The sequence below is a fragment of the Corvus kubaryi genome, unplaced genomic scaffold (genome assembly GCF_017639235.1).
Source record: "Corvus kubaryi isolate FWS band 111438036 unplaced genomic scaffold, C.kubaryi_AGA036_p1.0 137, whole genome shotgun sequence".
Lineage (NCBI taxonomy): Eukaryota > Metazoa > Chordata > Aves > Passeriformes > Corvidae > Corvus > Corvus kubaryi.
In genome coordinates, this window is record NW_024580671.1 from 4,944,858 (window position 1) to 4,971,833 (window position 26,976).

At 38.2% G+C, this 26,976-nt stretch overlaps 1 protein-coding gene across 1 annotated transcript in view; it reads left to right on the forward strand.

The window, feature by feature from the left end:
• The window catches only part of PAWR (pro-apoptotic WT1 regulator), a 75,501-nt gene that overhangs the window by 44,737 nt on the left and 3,788 nt on the right, over positions 1–26,976 (forward strand). The window contains exons 3-5 of the mRNA XM_042017682.1: positions 13,725–13,759; positions 22,106–22,253; positions 23,614–23,718. Of these exons, the coding sequence (XP_041873616.1) occupies positions 13,725–13,759; positions 22,106–22,253; positions 23,614–23,718 (288 nt within the window). The remainder of the gene's footprint in view (positions 1–13,724; positions 13,760–22,105; positions 22,254–23,613; positions 23,719–26,976) is intronic.

Genomic DNA, 26,976 nt, shown 5'->3' on the forward strand with positions numbered 1-26,976 from the left:
ATTAAGAAATTGAAGATCATAACTATCGCAGTTACTATTATGTTTTGTATCTGTACTGATTTGCAAAGATCTCTGTGCAGTCATCTGCTAGAAACCTGCCTTGGTATTTGTAGTGCTGGTATGAAACTGGTGAAGGAATTTTCTTCTCAAGCATTATGAAGCCTGGGACCCCAGTATGAGACATGACTCACTCTTATTTTAAAGCCATGACAACTGTTTTGCTGTACCTAATTGCATGTTATATATTGGTGCAAAGCGCAGGGCGTCATTCAAGATCCTTGCACTTCAGTTGGAAATAACAATCATTTTGTTCCAACCATTAACTTGCTTTGTGTATGCAATTGTAATGCACATTTCTTGGTCTCCCTGTAATGCTCTTAGAATCTATATGATCAGGAAATTAAGATCTTAAATCTTACAAAATTATTTTATACAAGATACAGCTTTGTGAGATACATTTTAGGCAGTTAAACATCCACACTGAATTGCAGTCACCAATACAGAATGGATTTGCTAGACAAAAAAATGTCACTTCATTTGTAGCACTTAGCCTTGTTAGACTGTAAGTTGTATTATATTCTTGCAGTAAGTACAAATTATGTGCATTAGCAGACAGGCTAAAGCTTGATCCTAGTACTGAATTCCTGTGGAGCTGTTAATCCAAGACAACGAAAGGCAAAGCTGCCCTAGTTTTCAGCTCGGAGCACTAACTTACATACACAATAGTATTGCCATGTCTTGGATTGCTCTCACTCCTCTCTGTAACAGCAATGCAGGTTTTTGTTCTCTCTAAGAGATTCTGATAGATGCTTGAATAATCATTCCGTTTGGTGTAGAAATTACCCAGGACCTTTGAAAGAATCCTTGTTGATTGGAAGTGAGGATGGGATGAAATGTCTACATAATCAGCATTAATGAAACAGTTATGAAATTGTGTCACAGTAGGTTGGGTTCATTGTATTAACTTCAGTAGTGAATAGGTTAGGTGGCTGGTGAAGTCATCTAAGCTTGATTTATTAACATGACCATTTAGTTATGCCTTGTGCATTTAGTTGTAAGTCATTCAAAAGCCTTTGAAAATTGGAGGAAAACCACATCAGATCTTTTTTTTAACCTTTTTTTATAAAAAGTCTTAATGTTTCACCAAAACATTGCAGGCACTTTCTAAAAGGAACATGGTCCAAAGATATTTCTACAGAAGTGTGGTTTGTAGTTCTGTTTGCTTAAATACTATTCTTTTCTTTAAATGTGACCTAACACATTGAAATTTTTGGAAGCAATGATATATATCAGTGTTACAAAACTATAAATGTTTAATAGAGGCACCTTATAAGCTTTGTTGAAAGCAGTTAATAAAGGTAAGGAAAAAAATTCCTTCTTAGCTTTGTGGCAAACTGTGAGAAATGCAGGGATCTGAATTTGTTACATGCATCTCCTTTCAGAATGACAGCTGAAAACATGCTTGACACAAGCTTCCCCAGAGTTTTGTACTTGAATCTTTTGCCAAGAATATACTGCCAAATAAGCCAGTCAACTCAAGTTGCACTTTTTTCCTATTTTGCCTCTTCTGGCTTTTCATTTTGCACAGCAGTGTAATGTCATACAACATCATTTTACAATTACTCTCATTATCCAAAGTATGTGGTAGTAATACACATGCCCATTCATACATGACCACAGCTTTTCAAAGGTGTCTGGCATCTAGGTTTCATGTAGTTCTTGCAAAGAAGAACTGTGCATGCATTCCAGAGTAATAATTCATCTTTTGTAAGTGTATTGCCATGTTGTGCTTGATGTTAATTTCCATCCATAGAGAAAATGTGGTTGTGCTACACTATGCATGCCCAAATGTATTAAACATGTTTTCTTCTCAGCACTACATTTCTTTAGATGTTAGGCCAGGAATTATTTTGCATAATAACATGATTATAATATTGGTATTATTTTTAAAAGTAAGAAAGTAAATGGGATTAAAATACATGAATTAGGGTAACGTATGTTTGAGTTTGTGAAGTCATAAGTAATTCTGCCAAATCAGGTTGTATGATTCTAATATTTGAGAATTAACTACCGGGTAATACTCACCTTGGGTCTTCTATTTGTAAGTGGAGTGTGATGCACTTCACAGAGATGATATGAAAGTAGTCATTAGTATTCACAAAGCGTTTAAGCAATAATAGTGACTGCAGGCAGAAGAACTCAAGAGGAAATCCGACTATATGGCTAAAAGTGTTTGCATAAAAATTAGTTGAAAAGTATTCAAATTCAGTGTTGTTTAAGTATTAAAAGATCACTAATTTTTACAACATATTTCCTTAAGTCAGTTTTGTGTGTGTGCAGTGTTTTTAAAGTGACAATAGTTGGAGGAAATTTGCTGCCCTGTACAGGTCATGGCATGAACCAGGTTTTTCAGTTACCATGGCTCCTGTGGTGTGGGAGACCCAGATGATTTCTGTGATCTCTGTAAGGAAAACAGGAACACAGGAATTTTGTGTTTTCATGGTCACACATGATCAGACAAATCACTCAAGTAATTTCTAGCAATATGGGCCTATATTCAGAGCAGTTTGAGTATGTTAATAACAGTAATTAAGGCACATGTCCATGTGGTGAAGAGCTAGCAAATGCAAAATACTGAACATTACTCACTGAGTACTGTTCCTTGTGTTCCACTTAGGAGATGTTGTGGAAAAATATGTCAGGAAGGGCAGTATCATGAGTTTGAATGAAAGTTGCATAAGTCTAGGACGTTCTGACCTGTTCTGAATTGGTTGAATTTGCAGTCTTGATTTGCTTTAAATGCTTTTTTTCTGTGTGTATTATTGGAGGCTGGAAAACCCCCCACTCTATATGGTAACTGTTTAATCATCAAGGTAACTTCTGACTTTAGGAGTAAAAATGTTGTATGGTGTTCTTGTCTGGTATAACTGGAGGCTTTGACTACGCTCAAGGATTTGTTTTGAAAAAATTAGATTGCTAGTTTTTAGTTACATTGTATGGATTTGTGTTTTTAGTAGATTTCTCATGGGAATGAGCTGTGTCAGAAGACACTGTTGTAGCAGCATGAGTTTTCTGCCAAAATCTTCCTCCTCTCCTGCCATGTGAGCAAATTTAGTATATGTGTGTCTATTGGTATAGTGCTGCTGATCCATGCGTGTTCAGTGGGTTTTACTGTGCCAGAGGATCTGCACATGCTCAGCAAATCTGATTCAGCTGTATTGCACATGCACTATCCAATACTGCTGCTTTGGAAAGCGCTTTCAAGTGAAACTGTGGTCCTTTTTGCCCGTGAGAAATGAGGAAGCTGAGAGCTAGCAGTTACTAATGTGAGACCAAAGGGAAAGAGGGTGGCCGTAAATTGCCTATGAGCCATCTAAAGTTGCTTGGCTAGCAGCATGTAGCCTTGAGGATGCAGCTTGGGCATCCCTACTTTGAGTTGCCTGACTTCTGCTCTTGGAGGGAAATGCTGATAATGACTATCAAGATCTGTCTTCTGACAACTGACCAAGAGGAGAAATCTTTCCATTTGTTTGTGGAAGGCATAATTTGTGTTCAGTGCTTGATCACTGTCAGCATAAATTTGATTACCTTTTATGGCAAACTTTGCTTTTCTTAGAAAGAAATAAAAAATTATTAAGGTTTTAACATTTGTGCTCAGTAAAGTTTAATTTAGTGGATAAGTAGCTTAAGCTTAAAATTTTGTTTGATGAATGCATTCACTCCCAGTAAATAAAGCTAAATGTACCCATGAAGTCTCTTAAAATTGAATATTTGATTTTGTGTGCCTGTGTATGTGTACGCAGCTATTTGTCACAGGACGTGCATGAAAACGAAAGCTGAATCAAGCCTATATCTGTGAAGACTTTTTGTTCTTACTTTAGATTCACAGTTGTGCCTAGGAACCTGCAGGGTTTTCAGCACTGCCTGCTCTTCAGGTAGTTTTTAGATCCTTATGCAGAGCAAGTGTGAAGCAAAGTGTGTAACTTATGATTAGTTAGTTATTATTAGATTACTCTTCCTTGTAGTTTCTCTTAACTTTGATCCTTCTGCTAGGATTTCATTTTCTGGGACCTTTGTTTACTTTTATTCCATTTTTTTATTGTCTACAGATCTTGCTGCTATGTACTCAGCCTGTATGAACAGATACTTGTTTTGTTGGTGCCCTGTTTATTTCTTTCACTGTGGAGTTCATGAAGCTGTGCTCCAGAATTACACCAGCATTAGCTGTTGTCACACAGGTCTGGAGTCTTTTTTGTAACCTCTATACAGATGTAAGGAATAGGGAGCAGTTTCTCAAATGCCCAGCTAATGTTTTGAGCAGTCTAAAGGGGCCTCATATAAAGGAATTTATTTTTTCTCCCCACCTGTTTTGTGTTTTAGACTGGCATGGCTTAAAGTCAGCTAGGTTACAGTGGGTATCTCCTCCCAGTCTTAATTTTTTTTTTGTGGGGAAAAAAGAAAAGTGATTCTGGAAGTATAATGATACACTGTAGCTGAGGTTTCTTTGGCAAGAAGAGTCTTTGAGCACGTACAAATTTATTGAAATGGAGGATCTTCCTGACATATCTACTTGTACAAATAGATTTTACAACCTGCCTAATACCAAAAACTTCTGTAAGGTATGGTAATACTCCTGATTCCTGCACTTTTCTGCACTTCTACTCTAGAGAGAGAATTTTATTTAATACTGCTTTCATGCCAGACGCAAGTCTGAAACCTAGGTAACAGTTACGAGTACCTGCTGGGTGTGTACAGAGAGGGAGGAGGTTCTTTTCTGCGAGAACCAACATGGACCAAGAGGATCCCTGCTGCTGAGTGTCCTTGTGCCAGGTGGAGAGGGGAGACAACTTGCTTAGTATTGCAGAAAGATGAACAGAAATGTATACTCTGCACAAATACACATAGGAATAGTTTCAGACATTTTGTAACATGTATCATACATTCATGTTATTAATACCAAGTTAGAGAATATCATAGCAGTAGTTACTCAGATGTTCTGGTGCGTTTGGAAGCTGCATATTCCAGTTCCATGGTGGTGGGAGGATGGCGGGGGTGGAGAGAGCCTGCTTCTCCATCTCTACATCCTTGCAGTCTGGTGTAATTAATGTGGTGGCTCAGGAGGGAGGAAGAATCCGTAATTCAGAGTTGTTTGGTGGAGACAGTCTGGCTGTGTTTATACTGTTAAAAGGTGCAAGACCTGGGTGTGAGCTCAACTGCTGCACTGCTGATAGTGCCTGTGGCTTAATTATTAGCAACATTTTCTGGCATGGTTTTGGTTCATGCTACCTAATGCTCTCTTACGTCATACTCAGGGACTGTTTGAGGAATAATGTACCAGGAGCCAGTCCCTTTATATAATATGAACATCCCAGCACCAGTTTTGGCTGCCTGTGTAGTGCTACAAGGACATTACTAGCCTTTGCTAGCTCAAAAACAACTGCATACCTTTAATCAACACGTTGGGGTATGCAACACAGACCTAGGTTTCTGGCTCTGAAAACACTGCTTTGAGCTGTAGTTCAGCCCTTGGATGATTTCAGATACTTTTGTCTGAGGGGAGCCTACAGATTCTTATTTCTTAGGGATACCACATTGTTTTTCTGGTCATTTTTCCAGCTCTGCTTTTTCTGTGAGTCACTTGAGATCTAGTCAGGTTTTTTCAGCCTGATCTAATCAGCTCCTTCGCAGCTTTTGTTCTGAGTGCCTAACTGCTTGTCCTGAACTCTTTTTCTGACTTGAGTGTTGAATATTGCTTGGGTATAGAAATAGAGAATAACGAGTAAAAGAAAAGCTCTGTTCATGTGTTTAAATGTGTGGTTTTGGTTTTCTTACTTCTGGGAGCTGTTTTCTTCTGACAGATGCTTGACTTACCTGGGAGTTACTTGTGTTACCTGCAGGTATTTCTTTAATTATTTTCTCTCACCTAGTGTCCTTCATAGATTTCTTCATAGGTACGAATTGAGGGTACTTACCTTTCTGTTAGAACTCTGATTGATTCCCTAGGTATCCTTGCAGTGTTTCTGCATGGCTGCCTGGCTCTGTGTGAACAGGTGGATGAGTCATAGCTGCCTTGGCTTGGCAAGGATAATATCTATCACTTGAACCCAGGCATTTTAGCACATCTCTTAGTTCTTGTTTGAAGTTCTATTAATTGCATATTACTTAAAGGTAGTGAATGAGGCTGTAAAAAATAATGTTAAGGTTCTCATAAGTGAGTGAACTGAGTTAAGGACATTGAACTTTTCCCTGACTGAAGTACGTTATTCCAATCTGGTTTTCTTTATTTTTTTCAGTTCTTCCCTGCCGCACACCTCCCCTGCGTTTGGGGTTTAGCTCACTACACAGGCTGATCACTATGTGGGAATAAAATTTTCACTACTTCTTTCATTTTTTCCCATGTTCTTGTCTCCCTTTTTTTTTTTTTTGAGAAAATTTTCATCTGTAATTAATAACGTGGTTTTTATTTCTTTACAAGTTATAAGTAATAATTTTGAAACCTCTGGAACATTGTAAACATATTATAGTCTTAATTTAAAAATATGTCTTATGTATCAATCAGCATGAAAACAATATGCTACAATTTAACAGGAGAAGATATTACATAAAAATACTTTTATGTAAGCATTTAATATTTGTAATATAATGTCCCTTCCAGTCTTATAACCATTCATGCTTTCTTAAGAGTTTTAGAAATAAAAGCTCATTTTTAGAATGTCTGCTTATAAAGGAGATTTATTGAGTGAGAAAAGAGTGTTTAAGGTCATCCCTAGGAAATCCACACAAGTCAAAAATACGGTGACTCTTGGAAATAGATGTAAAATCTTGGCAGATGGGAGGATAAGGGAAGGGGAAGGAGCCTAAGCTGGTTTTGTATGTACAAGTATTCTATTCAAGAAGAGATCTAGAAAATGCACAGTTATAAGAGGTGCAAGTAGTTGAATTAGAATTTCTGCTTGAACCTTATTGAAAGCATTTTGAGGGCTTCTGGAAAGAATGACTGGAGGTTTTTTTCCCCTCCTTGGACGTTAAAGCATTTTTGTTCAAAGTTGAATTTGTGTTGCATTTCCATGAAAAACATCTCTAGACGTTTTCAAAGGGATGATGCAATTGAGAGGAACTGTCAACTCCCTCAAGGGCAGAGAGGCCCTGTAGATAGACCATGACAAATTAGAGAATTGGGCAACCACCAACTGTATGCAGTTTAACAAGGGCAGGTGCCAAATCCTGCACGTGGGAAGGGGCAATTCTGGTTGTGTGTGTAGACTGGGAAGAGGCAGTGCAGAAAGAGACCTGGGGGTCCTGGTTGATGGCAAGTTGAACACAAGTCATCAGTGCCCTGGCAGCCAGGAGGGCCAACCCTGTCTTGGGGGGGCATCAGGCACAGCATCGCCAGCCAGGTGAGGGCAGGGATTGTCCCACTGTGCTCTGCACTGGGGTGGCCTCACCTCAAGTCTTGTGCGCAGGTTTGGGTGCCACAATGTATAAAAGACGTGAATCTGTTAGACGGCATCCAAATAAGGCTGCAAGCATGATGAAGGGTCTGGAGGGGGAGCCGTATGAGGAGCGGCTGAGGTTGCTTGGTCTGTTTGGCCTGGAGAAGAGGAGGCTGATGGGAGATCTCATTGCGGTCTTCAACATCCTCACAAGGGGAGGTGGAAGGGCAGCTGTTGGTCTCTTTACTCTTGTGACCAGTGACAAGACCCAAGGGAATGGCATAAAGCTGAGTCAGGAGAGGTTTAGGTTGGATATCAACAAAAAACTCTTCACCCAGAGGGTGGCTGGGCACTGGAACAGGCTCCCCAGGGAAGTGGTCACAGCACCAAGCCTGACAGAGTTCAAGAAGTGCTTGGATAACGCTCTCAGTCACATGGTATGATGCTTGGGGTGTCCTTAGGGCCAGGAATTGGACTTGATGATCCTGGTGGGTCCTTTCCAACTCAGCATATTCTATGATTCTGTGATTCGAGTAAATGGTATCTCTTGACTGCTGAGGGAAAATTGCTTTTGGGGAATTTTGACGGGAGGGGAAGAAAGGTATTTCATCTGTCTATTAGCTGTTTTTCACGCCTGCAGTTATTCCTGGTTTGTATTAGGATCCCATTGCCTTTCAGTTACTAAGCATTCAGATGTTATCTCACTTCAAGAGCTGAATGAAACCTTGTCTGCATTGCAGAAGATGTGTAACTGCCATTTCCAAACAAATCTCAGTGCAGAGTTGTACTGAATGTGAAAAGTAGCTGTAGTTAATCAAGATGTGATTTAAGGTGTGAATTAACTTGATTTGCTGGATGGAGATAGAACCTACCTTGATATATAAAAAGGCAGGAAACCCCAGCAGTAGACCTCCTTCTTCCATGTAGTGAAGTTGTATTTGCTGACATCTTGAAGAATGTACAGGAAACTTTGTAGGAAGCTCGTATTTGAATTACATATGAAAACAAAATTATTTTGATGGCCTAATTTCAGTCAAAATTTAACCTTGAATGTTGCAGGAATATAATTATGTAGTGATAATTCACACTACTGTATAGTTAAATTTCAAACAATTGCACATATTCTTCATGTCAGTATATATACCAGTGAGCCCTAACAGCCTAATTGGATCCAGGGCATTTGCTTTAATTTTTTTTGCAAACTTTTTTTTTTTTTTTGCAAAACTTTTTAAGTAGTGTTTCGAGGGATTCCAGTGAACCATTTTCATAGACCAGCTGACTCCAGAGTCTGTACTTGTTTAAAAACAATGTTTGTTAGTGCATTTTAACCAGCAAATTTGTAATAGTAGGGTTGGTTTAATATCTGGAAAACTTTGTCAGACACTTGTAAACACAGACAATTCTATTTATTTAAAGCCCGATGACCAGCTTGTTTATGTAATCTCTCTGTTGGCCAGATGACATACCAATGTGAGCCAGGACCAAAGAGGAGAGTTAGCCAAGTTCCTTGCATCCTAGTTTGACAGAGATTTAATTGGCAGTAAATGGTTTCATTAATTGAAATGGTCTCGGCTGCCTTTTCTGTCCTTGTATATTCTCTTGTCGCAGGTGCATGTCTGTGTGTTAGTCTGTGCAGTGAATCAGATGAAGGAGCTCATATGGAATGAGAGAAATCTTCGTTTTCTCCTTGTTTTTTTTCACGTAGATCACACTCTGTCCTGCATTACTACCATCCACACAATCACTTTTGTAGATAGAACAAAAAGGGAACATGACCAGTTTTCTGGAGCAATACTGATTTATGTCACTCTGCAGTGGTTTGCAGAGTGTTCACTAATAATTTGATTTATTAGTGAAGTATATACTGTTAAAAGGTAATGCAAGCTGCCTGAGATCATGTGCAAGAAGTAAATTTTAAAGCTGTGTTTGAAATACTGCATTGAAGTGAGTGTTTGATTTCAATCTTGGACGAAGAACTGATGTTGGTAGATGTCTTTGGCAGCATTTACTTTTTCACCAGTATGAAAGAAACTATTGGCATTGTTATGGATTACTTCTTTACTTACTGTTTTTCCATCCTGGATTTCCACAGACTGTAAAAAGAATTCCTCTTTTAGAGGGAGACACTCAAATGAACTGATCTCTTCATTGCTCATGACAAATCATTCACTTTTATAGTAATGATTAGATATTTTAAATGTGGGTTAAAACTCAAAGTTAAAAAATATTAAGGAATATAAACCAGATTTGTAAATAGGAATTTATGTTAAAAAATATTCATCTGCTTTTAGGTCAACTCTTGGTCAGAACGGGGATGTCCCTCCTTTTCTCCTTCCCTTTCTTCATTTCCTACCAACCTTCAGTTCTCCAAAAGTGGAGGAGACAAGATCTTAGATTGTAGATGCTCGCCTCATTTTAAGATCTTATGAATAGTTAGAAATCTTAGATTAAATCTTGATTGATAGGCACATAATGCTATTTACAGTGTGACTACTTATATTCATGTTGCCAGTGACCTTTGGACAAAGAACGCACACAAAATAAATTTCACAAGATGAGAATAGAGATGAATAATACATTTTCCTAGTGTTTTCATCATCACTTTAAAGCATGGTTGGTTTGCATTTACATTAGAGATTTCAAAGTAATAAAAGTCATAATTTACCAAATCTGCAATATTAATTTGGAGTTCAGAGGAATTTTTTTTATGCATCAGATGTGCATTTTTAACGTTCTGTTCATAGTAGAAGTACAGAAATAAAAACCACTAATACTTACTGTAGAAACATCTGTTACAAAAGACTTGTTAATTGGCTCAAGGTTTTTTTGTTTGTTTGTTTTAACAGCTGTCATTTGTAGCAAATGAGAGAATTTGCCATGCACTTTGTCTCTGAGCATTTGTTTGCTTTCCCAGCTTTTTCTGAAGAACTAACTTTTCTGAATTTGCCAAACTTTTTAAAGTGTCCTGTTGAGTTAAATATACGAGTCTAAGTGTATGTAATTGCTTTACAGCTTATATTTACATTTAGTGTATGAAAATGTCTTAGTAAATATGAGGGTATATGGTGAATTCATTGCATCCTTTCAGTGTCTAGAGTACAAAACAAGCATCTGATACCTTAAGATTTTTTAGTACGAGTGTATGTATGCTTCACTAGACTGCAATCTCAGATGCAGTTTCTCCCTTTATCGTGGATTCTGCCTTGCACTGCAAACAGAGGCGAGAAAAAGAAGCTGTTAAAAAAATAAGAACTGAGGAAGATTAGAGCCCAGAGTTCCTACTTTATTGTATCTGCAGGCAGTTAGGCAAAATTTAGACCCGATGTAGCTCTCCATCCAAACCTAAAAAGGCAATTGAACCACTTGTCCATAGCTAAGGGGGCAACTGGGATGTTTCTGAGACCATCACCACCAGATGTGTCTGCAATTACTGATGTGGCATTTCAGTTTTCAGATACAGTGAACATGTATCTGAATGTATTAGATGAAACAATTTGAATCCCTTTAGGTATGGGAAGTCTCCAGTCCAAGCTTTCCAGACAAAGCAGGATCACCTGTAGCAAATTGCTCAGGACTGTAGCCAGTTGGGGGTTTTTTTATTACCATGGATAGAAATATGTCTCCATCATCTTTACCCCATAAGGAATTTGTACACATTGGCAAGATACCTCCTGAGCATTCTTATTCTCCTGGCTGAGCATTTCCAGCACTTTCAGCTTCTCCTCATGTGTCAGATGCTCCAGACCTTTAATCATAGGTCCAGCTTTGCTGGAGTCTCTCCAGTATATTGTTCTTATACTGAAAAGTCCAGAACTGGACCCAGCATGCCAGCTGTGGTCTCACCAGGGCTGAGTTAGAGCAGAGGGGGATTAGAGAATAAACTGAGTTAGAAGGGACTCACAAGTCCAACTCCTGTCCCTGAGCAGGACACCCCCAATGGCCACCATGTACCTGGGAGTATTGTCCAAGTGCTTCTTGATGTATATCTGGTTTGGTGTTGTGACCGCTTTCCTGCAGAGCCTGTTCCAGTGCCTAACCACCCTGAAGTGTGAAGAACCTTTTCCTAATATCCAGCCTAAACCTCCCCTGACACGATTTCAGACCGTTCCCTCGGGTCCTATCCTGTCACCAGAGAGAAGAGGTCAGTGTCTGACCCTCCTCTTCCTCTCACAAGAAAGTTGTGACTGCAATGAGGTGTCCCCTCAGTCTCCTCTTCTCACAGACCAAGTGACCTCAACAACTCCTTATATGAATTCTCCCCATGTCCCTTCACTGTCTCTGTAGCTTTCCTCAGGATGCTGTCCCTCAGCCTGCTGGCAGTGCATCCTAAGGATGCCATGGGCCTTCTTTGCTGCAAAGACACCGTGATGGCTCATATTCGACTTGATGTCCACCAGGACACCCAGGTTCTTTTCTGCCCAGCAACTTTCCAACCAGTCCACAGCGTGTACTCATACTTGGGATTATTCATCTCCAGACTCAGGTGCAGGACTTTGCATTTTCCTTTTTTTTGAACTTCATGGGTTCTCTGTAAGTCGTCTCTGGATGACAGCACAGCCACATGATGTATTGTTAACCTCTCACCCAAGTTGTTTGTAGTGTGGAAAGTTGCTGAGGCTGTACTTTGTCTCATCATTCAGGTCATTAATGAAGTCATTAAACGGTACTGGTCCCTGTATCAGTCCCTGCAAAGTGACTGGTGTCCAGCTGGACTTAATGCTGCTGTTCATACCTGTTGGACCCAGTAGTCACTGCATCATGGTCTACTTACCTGGTCCATATTTCCATATACAGATGTTGTGTGGGAAGGTGTTGAAAGCTTTGCTAACATTGAGATAAATATCATCTGCTATACCTTCATTCACCAAGCCAGTCCTCTCATCATAGAAGGCTGTCATGTTAGGTGTGGTTTCCCCTTCATAGATCCGTGCTGATTTCACCATCTGGTCCTTGAGGATTTGTTCTATTTCCTACTCAGGGACTGAGTTAAGGACTGTCCTGTAGTTCTCTGGATGATCCTTCTTGAAGAAAGGAATGACATTTACTTCATTTTAGTCCTCAGAAACCTCCCCCTGCTTCCATGACCTTTCAAAGATAACCTACCCCTAAGTAAACTTTAAAAATAGTGTTGGTACCATTTAAAATTGTTTCTCTGCCCTGTAGAGGTAAAATTAGATTTCTGTTTCACAGCTGTGAATCACTGATTTTCAGATGCTGTCATCAATGATAAAAATAGTTATCAGTGTTAAACTGGCAATTTTGCCAAGTTTGTGGGTTTCTTTAAATAGTTCCCATGACTTTGTTGAATTTTGTTCTTCTACTTGTCTTAGAGATAAAATGTAGAACATATGGCAGAACTTAAAAATGCTTCATAAAATAAAATGTACTTTCAGATCAAATTTTTTCTATAATACAAATAATTTTTCAATTCTATTTTCTGTAGTAAAATAATATTCTCTGGATCCTAATTTTTAGCTTGTTTACTTACAAAGTCACTAATGTGCTGATCAGTGAAGGCAGTGTAATGTTTCGTAGAATTTCCAGAGTGGATGGAGTTTCTCTTGCATCTTGTTTTGAGAACTCATTTACTTCTTTGCCTGCAGTAAGTGTTCTAAGTAGACAGAATTTCATACGTCGCCATTATTTTTTTCTTGTAAAGGCAATTGTCAACTCCTTAAATATTCTTTTCTGACTTTTATACCTGTTATTTGCCGGGGGGTGTTTTGCCTGTGACTAAGAAAATAATTGGTTCATGTTCTTACAACGTCCTAAAAATATTTATGGACTTACTCTGTCAAATCTGAGCCATTGTTTACCAGTTGAAACATGTCTTAATTTTTGTACTTGACAGTGTCAGTTTTTGTTTCCATCCAGAAGGACAGCAGTGGTGCTGAGGAATTGGAACAGTTTTGCTCTGCTGCTCTTAAAGTTAATGAACAGCTATCAAAGTGCATGTGTTTCCATACTAGTTAGTGGTAGTGGAGGTGTGCTGGTGGCAGGGTGTGAGCTGTTTCACATCTTGTACATGCAGGGGGATGGAATAAGTGCATCCAGTTTTATGATGTAATCAGAGGTAATTTAAGGCTTCTTAGGTGGTGTTCAGAAGCAGTAACTTGTTGAGAATAATTCTGGTATTGTCTATACCTGACAACAAAAGAGTGCAAAACTGAGTTTTACAGTGGCATGGGACTGCTCTTACTGCTGACTTAGTTTTCTGTGGAGGAATAAAGTATTTTGGCAGTATAGATACAAGAAAAATATTAATTAGTCTTTCCTTTTTGTTTCTTTTAGGACTCCTCCAGGATGGTTTCAAGCAGGTATAAAAGGTATGCGATCTTTGTACACAACACATTTTTTTTACATTTCTGCTAGAAATAATGCTGATTAAATGTTTGTTTGTAGTAGAGGCCATCATACTGCTACGGTAGATATGTAGCCTGATATTGGGCAAAGGACCTGAAAGATGCAGCAAACTTATCCAAACCCCTCTATTATGTTACTATTTTAAAATAAATTCAGCTAGTGTTTTGCTGGGTCTTACTAGGACTGAATGGTTTCCCAACCAAATGTCGAACTTGACTACTCATTGCCTAGGAGCCAGTATTTTTACAGTTTATATTCCAAAGTTTAATAAAGGAAGATAATTTTGTTGCTCTCCACAGTAACACTGAAAGATGGTTTTGTCATACTACTGTCTCAGTTGTAGCAGATGTTTCTCATATATAGCATGTCCTGTTTGTTACTTGTTTGTCTTTGAGTCAAGTATTACCCTGGTCATTACTCCAGCATTTTAATCAGAAAAATACTTCAGAAGCTCTTGATGCACCTGACCAGTGTGTGAAATTTTTGCCCATGTGGAATTAAGACTGACAAAACTATCACAACTATTAGGAAATGTTATGGTAACATGGGGTTTAAAATATGTCAAGTGAAGCAAGACAATCACGTAAGAATGTTTTTATTTGGTACATGGATACATTCTGTTTTAGGTATCCTTTACTTGGGTAAAATGTGTAGATGGTTAATTCATCATTGTGTATATATCATGACTGTAGAAGAAAGTGCAAAGAGCACCTACAATTATCTAGTCTTCACTGCTGTGTTTTCTACCCCTCAGACTTGTTCACCTGTAGAATCATAGAACAGTTTGGGTTGGAAGAGACCTTGAAGGTCATCTAGTCCAGTTCCCCTGCCATGGGCAGGGACACTTTCCACTGAACTAGATTGCTTAGAGCCCCATCCAACCTGGCCTTGAACACTTAGAGGGAGGGAACACCCATAGCTTCTCTGGGCAACCAGTTCCAGAGTCTCACCTCCCACACTGTAAAAAATAATAACTTATCCTGTTATGCTTTAGCTTTTCTAGCGTGGTGTCTTTTATATTTATATTCCCAGGTTCTCATAAACCCAGCTGAGTGATGCTTTTTGTTGCTGTAGGTTTTTTTTTTTTTAAATCACTTTGTCATTGCAGAATGGGTGGGCTTATTGTCACAACCTTAATAACTATATAATTTCGTGATTCATTTCTTGTTAATCAAGCACATTTTAGTTCAGTCTTTACTTCCTCATCAGTCCTGGTGCAGAATTTTATTGCTGTTTGTATCTGCCAAATACTTAGTGGTGTGTGTCATACTTCCGTGGCTTTTCATCAGCCTTATCTCTGCTTGCATGCTGTATATACTCACTTGCAAAAACTTGGTTGTGCGTGGGGTGGTAATAAATAGAAGTTTGCACAACCACATTCATAACTTACTTGAAAATAACCTGATTCTTCAGATTAGCATTGCAAAAGTAGGGAACGCCAAATCTAGAAAATGCTAAATAAGACTTGGTTGTGCAGTCTTTCCTCAGTCAGCTTTAGTTATATGTGGGATGTAGGGTCTTTGTCAACTTCCCCTGTCAGGACAGGCATCACATTCAGGAGGAATCTGACTTGCTGTGAGGTGCAGCTCAGTATTTTATGGATGTTGCCATCTGCCTTACTCATTGCATAGTCTTGAAACTTCATGTTGAAAAGGAAGGATTACTTTCCACTGTCAGCACAGTGCCCAGTACTCACAAATAGTGGGTTTTATTCTAATTGTACCTCCCTGAGGTATACAATGCCCACTGTGATTAGAGTTAGTAGTATCTATTAATTTTCCACTGTGTTTGGGAATTTCTACCTCCCTGAAGTAATTTTTCCTGTGAGGGTACTTAAGGTATGACTCCCAGTGGTTTAACTTTCTGGTATGAATGGTAAAGGAGTCAGAACCAGAATTATTCTGGGCTTGTTAGCTTCCAACATCTGCAGTAAGGGTAGGTCTTACAGAAAGCAGTCTCCTCTACAGTAATTCTTATTTAGATTACTCAGATCTCACTGAAGTCCCAAATACAGTAGGAGTCCCTTGGAAAGTCAGTTGTTGGAGCATGGTGCTGGTATAACACTAAGACTGCGGATTCAATTCCTGTATGGGCCATTCACTTAAGAGTTGGACTCCATGACCCTTGTGGGTCCCTTCCAACTCAGAATATTTTGTGAATCTGTGAAATGGAAAAATGCCATTCTGTGCTTGCACCTAGAACTGGAATGTGGATGCCTAAAGGCTGAATTGAGATCATAAGCTGCTTCAAGGCTCAAATACGTTCAGCTTAATGTGCTTTTAACAGTCTTGGGTGTACTCCCTTAGGTTGTCAAAGCAAACTGAGAGTGAAGCATATTCTTACACAGGGACAACCACTTTGAGATCCTATTTGAAACTTACTTGCAACAGTAAGTTGCCAGTACTTTGTGGGAGAGAGATTGTTGGTAGACTTTATAGACATATGATAGCAAAAGGAAAGCATGTTTTCCTAAAATGTTGGATTCTGTAATAGATCCTCTTTCCCTTTGAAAGATTGCATTATTTGCCAGAAATATTCAGGTTGCTTTCTTCCATCTTTACTACTTCTGCTTCTTCTGTCTTCTCGCTCTTCCCCAGTTATTCCTCATCAAACATGGTATCTTCCTCATCTCAGCATTTTTCTTCACTTCACTGGTTTCCATTTCCTAGCCCAGTTAGGCACCCTTTCCTTTCTCTCCCCCTTTCTCTTACATACTTATGTTTAATCATTGAGGTCCTAGTCTTCTCTTTGTTATTGTTCTGATTTCTTGTGGGTTTTTTTTTTGGTTGGTTGGTTTTGGTGTTTTTTTCCCTTCCTGTTTTGTCTCCATTATCTGTCCTTTTCTGACATTTCATCCTGGATTACTGATACCATTGTGGACTTCCAGTACCTTTTCTTTCCCTTTCCATGTAACCGTTTTCATATTTTATGTTTGGACTTGATGATCTTAGAGATTCTCTTACAACTTCAACAATTCTGTGATTTCGTCTCTACACTGAGACACCCAGCCTCCTGTTCCTGACAAGAGAAGAGAGACTTCAGAGCAGAGAAGATCTGTTCTTACAGAATCACTGTTTTCTTGGTGTGTTCCAGGACTCAAGCAATTCTACAGATTTTACACTATGAATTACACTGGCTACTTTCCCTTATATGGATGCAACAATCTGTGACTAAACATTTATATGACATTGCTGGGAAACCTGTTTCACTGAGTGTCCATTGACTGGAAAACATGTTTACAAATGAACTCTGCTGGCTGCTGTGTGTTTCTGTGTGCTTAGTGACTTGGACAAACTGAGCCTGTCTCTTCGTGCTGTAGAGTAAATAAAAGTTTGTGATGAGGATCTTAGTCTATAAGTGTAGTCTGTCTTCTGAATTTACTTCAGAAATTTTCACCCCCCCCAAAAGTTTGTGAAGGGGTTCCTTTGTAGTTGCATGATTAAGTGCATAAAATATTTTCAAAAGAAAGTGATGGCTTTGTTGTGATCTGGAGTGGTACTGTGAGATCTATTAAAAGCATGACCAGAATCTGCAAGGTCATGCTGACATGAAGGCCGCAGGACAGGCAGGAGAGTATCTGGGAGCTGGGGTCAATCATGTGTCCTAACTGTGAGCTTCATGTGTTTTAAATGTGTAGGTATACTTAAGTTGTAATAGCCCATATCAACTTCCTATTCTTCCATTTTCCACTCAGGTTTTCCTAATGTGATATGGCTCATCTTGGCCATTTCAAACTACTGTTATGAAACTGGGTATGCCATTTTTTGGCATTTTTCACTGCTTTGTGAGTAGTTATTTTTAAGTACCAAGCACGCTGCCATTAGTAAGAATGGTTTTCCAATTTAGGTTTGATGGTATCAGCATAGTTGGTGTTACCAATGATTTCTTAAACATGAGAAGAACAAAGTGCATTCCTTTATTGAAATATTTGAGTCTAATCTACATGTAAATGTGAATTATGTTTTTCTTGTGTTCTGTGAACTGAAAGGCTTGTTTGCAAGTAACTGTAAAGCAAGGTGTGTATGCTGACATAGAAATATTTTTATAAACACAGAAAGTTTGTTTTATCAGCTTACTTTAAAGACTGTCTACTAGTTTTTGAACCAATTCAGTTTCTTTTAAAAAAATTGTAAAGCAAACCTTGTAGATTGGGATTTAAAGATTTTTGCATGGTTCTTGAATCAGAGAGATCAACTGGATCAGTTTACAGAAGGAGCTAGATTAAAATCTCTTCATGGTTCAGAAGTGTGTTCCCCTTAAAAGTTTGTTTACTAGTGGAAATGAATACAATATGGTATGGTTTTGCGGCTTCCAGTCGAAATGTCAGAGAGGATTTTTGCCCCCTCTTTCAGGATAGTACAGCACATTAGCATGGAACCGTAGAGATAGAGACCATTTAGCACTAATTGTAAAAGACTACATCATACTCCAGTTTATCATTCATGTAAGAGCTGAAAAATAAATGGGAAAGTAGAGACCATAAAAAAAGAGGAAGAAGGTGCTTCAGAGCACTCACTGGAGGGGCTGTGAGGGAAATGTTTGAACACTGCTGAAATTACCTTGCTCAGGGTTTTTAGATAATTATAAAACTTAAACTATAACAGTTTACTTTCCATCATACTAACCTTGATCTCACTAATTAAAGAAAAACAGAGCCGCAAAATACTGTTTCATAATGCTATGCCCAAACTGCCTGCTTGCCTGCATTTAGGAGTTTTGCACTGAGGGCTGGCTTTGGAAGCATTGTTTCATCTAGCTTGTTATCTTAGGACCACTACATTGCAGAAAAGAGCATTTTTTTTTTAGACAGAGGTCACTCAAGATGTTTTTCTTGACTTTTGTAGCCCTTTTTGAGTCACCGCTGACGTTATGAGAAGGCATAAACACCTAGGGTTTATTTCTGCAGAAGGTTTTGATGGTCTAAGTTGAGCTGGCTGGAGTTCCTCACTGCCCCTTGGGCCAGTGCTCATGCAGCCAAGCAGGGCACTGCTTCAGGGAGCCACTGTGACTGGAAGTTGATGGCTCGCTTTTGCTTGGCTGCTCGATTGCTGCATCAGTTCCTTGAGTAGTTTCCCATTCACCTGAAGGCCAGAGGCAGGAAAAGTGGAGGGGGCTAGGGAAGTGCACTGTAGAGAAGACAAGACTGCCTTTCCGTAGTTCAACTCTGAAAGCCACAAATTTGGCTTAAGCAGTCTGAAGTGAAGGCCAAGGTGCCCTATTTAGAAATAATTGTCCTTTGCTTCTTCTAAAGAAGCTAATAGCAACTGACTGGATTGCAGTGACATAAATAACTAGGAGTTTCCAAATCAGGTATGGTTATAAGATTCTGGCATAAAAAGAAACCTGTTGTAGTTGAAATACAGTTTTGACAGGGTGAAATGGCAATTTAGACAGTGCTTTAGAAAGACATTGAAAGAATCAAAGAAGCACTAGAAGGCGCAAGAGGTATTCTACCTTGCTGTAATAATGCTTTTAAACCATATCTATGTGAATAACTGATTTTACTGTAAAGGAAATAACTAGGAGCATCATTCCAAACCAAAATTTCTGTTTCTCTGTAAGAGTAGTGAAACTGATTTTGCTATATGTTTTTTGTTTAAGTACAGCTAGAAAAAAACCCTTTTAAAATATAAATATATTTGTCTATTTTTTATATAAAAATAATCTAGAGGTATACTTTCATAGACAGTATCTTCTTTGAGGGTGGTTCATAGATATTTCCTCTTAGTAGACACCAAGTTCAGTGATACTGTTTTTCTGGTCATCATTGCGCCCTGGCAGCCAGGAAGGGTCCTGGGGGGCATCAGGCACAGCATCACCAGCCAGGCAAGGGAGGGGATTGTCCCGCTCTGCTCTGCACTGGGACAGCCTCACCTTGGGTGCTGGGGGCAGTTTTGGGTGCCACAATATAAAAATGACATGAAGCTATTAGAGACCATCCAGAAGAGAAGCAACAAGGATGGTGAAGGGTCTGGAAGGGAAGCCATATGAGGAAGGGCTGAGGGCACTTGGTCTGTTCAGCCTGGAGAAGAGGAGACCGAGGGGAGACCTCATTGCAGTTAGAACTTCCTTGTGAGGGGAAGAGGAGGGGCAGGTACAGATATCTTGACACTTGTGACCCATGACAGGACTCAATGGAAGGGCATAAAGCTGAGTCAGGAGAGGTTTAGGTTGGATATCAAGAAGAGGTTTTCCAGCCAGAGGGTGGTTGGGCATGGGAGTAGGTTTCCCAAGGTAGTGGTCACAGCACCAAGCCTGACAGAGTTCAAGAAGTATTTCAACAATGCTCTCAGTCACATGGTGTGATCCTTGGGGTGTCCAGGGCCAGCAGTTAGACTCAATGATCCAGCTAGTCCCTTCCAACTCAGCATATTCTATGATTCTGTGATTCTTTCTCATTTAATGCTCATAAAATGACATTGCATCTGAAGACTTAAGTTCCATTCTTTGTGAAAGATGTGTCTGTTATGTCTTGGATAGTACATTTTTTGCCATTGCTGTGTACTAGCCATTGGTTATAACAACAAAATAATGAACTTTTTATCTGCCACATTCCTGTTAATGAAACCCTTCCTGTCTAGGTATTCTTCTGTCTAATCTTTGTGTAGGAGCTTCTGCCAATATCACTCACTGGAGCTGAGTTGAAATACTCCAGTATGTTGGCAAGAGTGTTCATTTTTGAGTGATGAAAAATTGAGACTATTTTTTGTGTGGTTTCTCCTTGAGACATCAGCAGCATGAAACTACATGTCTTTCAGAAAGCTAAATAATCTAGAATTTATAGAGTTAAGTTAAAATATTTCTCTTATGTTGTGTTGCAACACGCATATCCGGTCCTAGAAATGTTTTTTAAAAAATCTTCTGGATGAAGAATAAACAGTGCTAAATATGGTAATAACATTAAGCTACAAAATTCCTTACAATTGTGTCAGTGTGTCTTGGAAACTTCACACATACTGGAGCAAAAGAATATTTATATCCACGAAAAGATAACCCCTTTGCCAGATACTCCTGCTTTTGATTTGCAGTGTATCCATCTAAATCTGCACGTTGTCAGCAGGGGTTTTCTAGAGTTATGAAATGCAAAATTGTTAAATGAACACATTAATCATACACTCTTCTGTGTTTTAAAGGAAATGTTGTAGGGATGCTCATAGTGCTTTTCGTTCTTTTCCTAAGTGGTCTAGAAAACCAGTGTATACATACTTCAGCTGTGTGATTTTGCAGAATCACAGGCTGGTTGACGTTGGAAGGGACCTCTGGGGAAAATCTTGTCCAGTCCCCTCCTAAGCAGGGCCACCTAGAGCTGGTTGCTGAGGACCATCTCCAGGTGGCTTTTGACTATCTCTGTTATTCTTTTTTTTTTTTGGTCTTGGCAGTTTGTCTGTATATCTTCTGTCTAAGAAGTGTAATTTTGTTGAACTGGAGAGGGAAAATCAGTGTCTCTTTGCCTGCTCCAAGGGCACTCTGTTCTGTTGTTCTTAGTTATTCATTGGAATCATCACTGAAGGTAAGTAACATTACTGTTAGGAAGAAAATGGCTGTGGGAAGGACACTGTTAGAAAATGGTTGACTTGTCATACATATTTTTACATTAGCACTGTTTTTGTACACAGCAGTAGTAATGGAGAACCCACATGCTTTTTTAATAACTAACTTATGTGCACTTGCAGTGCTTATCTGTTGATTCCATGACAGGGATTTTTAATAGAGACATAATCTAAACCAAAAAACCCCGTAGGACCACTTAAGGAGTGTCTACCAACAGAGGTGTGACAAACTCCTCTGTATCAAAGTTTTGAGGTAAAATATCTGGAGATGGCATAAAATTAGTTTGTTGGGTCACATCACTTTCTCACTTCGGTTTGCATTCCAGTCCCTTACAGGCCAAATCCATAGATCCTGAAAAGTCAGTCAGTATTCTTCTTAAGTTTTGGACATGTACTTGTTTTTCATTCTATGTTTTCATCTACTTAAAAAGGTGCTTGGTTTAAACTTTGTAGTGGCACTTCGGTTCTTGAATTAAAGTTATTTAGCTTGGTTTTTAATGTTCATAAAACTTGAAAAATAGGGTAAGTTTGTGTTTATAGTGTATTACCTATGTGATGAAAGCTGCATTATTCAAGTATTTGAATCCCTGAGGCAGTGAATTTAGTGAGTTCTCAGCCGCACAAGAGCTGTGAAATATGTTCTCTTCAGTTTATTAGACTGACCTATTGACTGCTTTGGAGAGCACTTCTGTGACTGCTCTAATTTCCGTGTTGTTAAATGTGTAAATAGGTGTCTGCTTTGCTCTTTGCCTTTCACAGTACAGCTAATGCACCAGAAGACGATGCTCCAAACAGATATTCCCGAACAGAGAGGACAACTTACAGCAGATACAGCAGGGATGCAAATTCTTCTGGCAGTTCTCTACCAAGTAACATTTTGGAAAAGAGGATTGAGGAACTTGAAAGGGTAAGTACTAACTAACCTTTCCATGACATATATCTGAAATAAAGTACTTTTGAAACTCCATGGGGAAATTTACAAGTAAAATACATAGAAATGATGCTAAATGTTTGAAGTACAGATAGTTATGTCTACAAAATGTATAAAGAATCAGACTGAATGAGAAGAATGTGAACTTTCAAATCACAGATGTTTAGTTTTCATTTGGTATGTGAGAAATAGTTAAGGTAAAGATAATACACTTAGAGAGCCAGCAGTGCTCTGCATGCTTCTGTTATGTACCTTGTGACACACCAACATAGACAAATATCTTGGGGGAAGAAGAGGCTCACTGGCTGTTCAGAAGGTTACAAGCTGTTTTCTGATCTACTTGTTGGTGTGGATTTTTTTAGTATACTGAAATATAAAATTTAATTGCTATCCAGTTGTTTGTTAAAGTTGTAAACATTTAAAATACATATTTAAAACAAGTTTTCATTGTTTCGCATTGACTTCATACAAACCATTTTGGGAAAATGCAATAATGTTAAGCTGAGCTTTTCACCTAAGCCAATATATTGCTAAATAATGTCATCTCTGTAATCTATTACTGGTTTCTCTGTCTTCCTCTGAAGTGGATTTTTTATGGGTAACTTGCCAAATATTCTTGAATTGTATAGGTGAAAGTTACTAAGTAAACACAATTTGAATGGGTCTTCTTTTGGAAAGGGTGAAAATAACATCTATTTTGTAGCAATTACTATTTTTTTTTTTTTTAAAGACTTGAGGAGCCTTTATTTGAGTAAAATACACCATAATCCTCTCTTCTAAATCAGCTTCTTTCTGAAATGCTTAATTGCCAGTAACAAAAAACAGTAGAAGATTTAAGGTCCTTTTTTCAATATCCTGAATCTTGACTTACTGAATTCCTAATGAACAGTTTCATTTTTTCTCACGTTTGGGCCCACAGATTTAAAACTGAGTCTTCATTTCTTGTTAATGGTATTATAAAAAAACCAAAACAACAAAGGAAAACCCAACCAACAACAAAGACTAACCCTTCCAATATAAGAAATTTGAAAGCTGATACTTTACATTCACTTCTTCTGGTTTGGGCCCCTGTCCAGTTCTGTATTCATGCTTAAATTAAATATTAATTAAAACACATGAGTCAAATATCAAAAATATTTGCTGTTGGTAAAATATTATCTTAGATATGATTCTTTAGCTTCTTGAAATGTAAAAGGACTTGAAGATGTGGGTTTGACTTGCTGTAGAAAAGGAATTATAGGTGTGTGTTCTTCTTTGTTTTAGATGGTATTAACTTAAAACTGTCTCTTAAAACAAAAATTTACATTTCCAACTTCATTCTGTATTCTGGTTATAGGAACTTGCAAAAGAAAGACAGGAAAATGCAAGATTAATGAAGATGGCGCAGGACAAAGAGGAACTAATTGGAAAGCTGAAAGAAGAAATTGATTTATTAAACAGAGTAAGGAAATACTTTCTTACATGGCCCTCTAAAGAGGGGATAAAAGTCTCTGCATTCTCTGTTGTATTCTTCAGGCACCCATATCCATTGGGCAAGGTCAGAAGAGAATTAATTGAGGGCTTTTTTGTATTTGTGTAGCTTTTCAAGAGGTATGTCAATAAGTTATATTTTCTTTCTAAGGCGAATTTTTACAATGACAATATTTGTCATAATTGACTTCCCTAAGTCCAGTCTTATTAGAGTACCTCAGTTCCTTGTTGCTCTGAGTGTTCATAGAGCAAAATAAAAGCAAAAGCTCTTTATGTGCTGACAGATATTCTCATACTCTTTATTGTTGATCCCAAGTAAACGCAGAGCAGGACAGAGGGCAGGAGACAAGAGGTAACATCACCAAGCAAGGTGTGAAAGCAGGAGAAGAGGAGTAGGAGAGTGAGACATGCTTGGAAATGGGACAGGATGAGAAGTTTTAAAGTTGATAGAAAAAAGTTCCACCAGTTTTAACGGCAATCAGGAATTCTTTCATAGAGTGTATTATTGACCTCATCCTGCACTTCCTGGCTGAGGTGTGGAGTCTGGATGTACTAGAGATACATGGGTCTCTTCTAGTCCAGTGCAGATATGGCTTTGGTCAATCTATCAGTGAAGGGAGGCAATAACTGCATGAAGCGCGTCAAACTTAGATGTTGCAGCTCCTCATCTATAGTAAAGGAGGACAGCATTCACAAATTTGCAAACTAACCTAGAAAATTAAAGGACATGAGATTATTCTGAAATACGTATTTTGTTTTTTATATGAAGAAAGTTTTAAGTTAATCTGTAGGATAAATGAAGCATTGTCTGTTCTAGAGAGATTTCTATTTTAATTGAGGCATTGGTCTTCATGCAGTTCTTTCATTCTGCAAAGAATCTGTCACATCTAAGCTGATGACCTTTCTACAGTTGAAGCAGGTGTTTGTTCCTTCTGTGTAGTGGATGGCAAAGCTATTTAATACTGTTGGTCACGTCTGACTTCCTGATTCAAAGGTTGGAAAGAACAAATCAAAAGAACCTAAACCACTGAAATCTTGTGGTTTAGGACCATGACTTTTTGAGAGGTTTGCTGTTCCAGAAGCAGTGTTATTTTTTGGCTATATTTGAAGTATGATATGCTAAATGAAATCCGTCAGGTGTCTAACTAGAAACTGTCTTTGAAAATCTATTGTAAAGTTAGGCACTGTCTGTACCTTGCCTATGTTAACTACAAGGGCAGTTTCTGCTTGTTGGAAGAAAACATTAAACTGTCCTTTCAAAAACAACTTTGTTACACAGTGACTAAAACTGTAACTTTCCATGAGATCTACAAATCCATCTTATAGGTAGATGCTTTTAAAAGCAGAAGAGAATGGATTTTTTTTTTTTTTCTCCATGAGGTCAGCATTCTTCATAGCTTTAATGTTGTCTGTTTGCTCAATAGAGTGCAAGTTATGTCTGTGTCTCTTGGGCTTTTCTTAATGATGAAATAGCTGCCTTTTGATTTTATGAGCGGCATAATTATTTGTCCCCCTGAAATCATGTCTCAAGTTAACTGTTAAAATACAGTTTTACTTTCCTGTTTATTAACTCTTGGATTTATGATTGCTTCTATATTGGCTATCCATGTGGATTTAGAAAGAGAAAATGTTTAAAAAATTAAGCTGCAGAAATACCACATCAATCTCATGCTTGAAGGTTAGGGAAATTATTAGGGCAGTTATATTTGCTTCAGGTTTATTATCATAACCGAGAACATGAGAGCCAGCATTTGGACGTCCATCTGTTCTTCATGGAGTGTCCCTCTGTAGGCCTAGCACCAGGATTGGATGCTTTTCATGGAAGAACAGTTGTGATCTTCAGCCTTCTGTTCAGATAAAAGGATGTCCTGAGGACTAAACTTCATTTAGTGAGTCTATGCAGAGGTCTTCCTAAAAAATTTTGCTGGTAGGCAGCCTAAATAGGGGTCTCTAAATTTGAGCATCTACACATTCATTCATTCTCCAGCTTTTCTGTTCATCAAAATACACAGTTATTGGATGTTAAGATGCACAGGTATGGAAAGAATGTCACATCAAAGACCCTAGATAACTTCTTAAAAAGCCATTTTTTTGCATATCTTTCTGACTGCCCCATCCATATTTAAAGAAATGCTCTTTCTAGAAGTTTCAGTCAGTTTGTAACCATGGATGCATCCCTGATTGGGAAAGACCTTGTGTTGCATTTGAAAAACTTTTTCCAAGAATCATGAAAATTTCTTGGTAGAATTTTTCTGATTTTAGGTAAGTATATTTATTTAATGTGACAGTCAGTACGTCACAGAGATACTTAAAGAATATGAGCTGCATTTATATTGAGGAACAGAAAAGGCTTTCTGCAAAAAATGGCATTCTCTCATTCCAGTATATTAGACACTAAAAGTATGTCTGCGATGTTGTGTGTAAGAAAGGGGCAATTGCTTTATAAAAATCTTAAATATCTGAAGGGAAAGGCATCTCAAAATATTTAAATACTTTATAGGCAAAGTTCAACTGTCAACTAGTTTACACTTAGTCATCTCTGACCTCACTAAGATGTCGTCGTAGTTAAAAGTGTGTTTGGAGAGAGTCTGTCAGTGAGGATTTACAGTCCAGTTAGTGTCAATTGTGTAGTTATCAGTTCCTTTGGCATGTGAAGTTCAAGCTTTCCTGATATTGCATGTTTTTTTGCTAATAAGCATAAATTAGTGTTGTAATTTTGAATAAGAAACGCTAAATTTCAGAATAGCAAAATCCCCTCCATCTCTCAGCCCATTGTTTCTGTAGATATTTAAATTGCAGAAGTTATTTTTCCTGGCTTATATTGAAGAAACTCTTACATGTAGTAATTTTTGGAATGTTACTTTTGCAGCATAAACATTTCACAAACTTTTAATATTTGATTTTGAGTCAATTATACTAGAATTTTAAACAGGAGGTTTTTAGGTAAGCTTTAATTGAGGCATCCGTTGGTTAGGTCAACAAGTTTGAACATTATTTAAAGTTTTATGTATACCAAACTAAAAAAACCCCTATTTTCTTGAAAATATGTTGTCCTTTCCATCTGATTATTGATCTGAATTGCACAAAAGAGAATATAAAGTGTCTTTGTTTATAGTAAATTGTATTTATAGTATCTATCCATCAAAACTTTATCTGTTTAGATGTTTAAGTCACTTCTATCCGTTATGTTGGAGTGGTCAAATGCTTTTCCTGGAAGTGATTCATACTG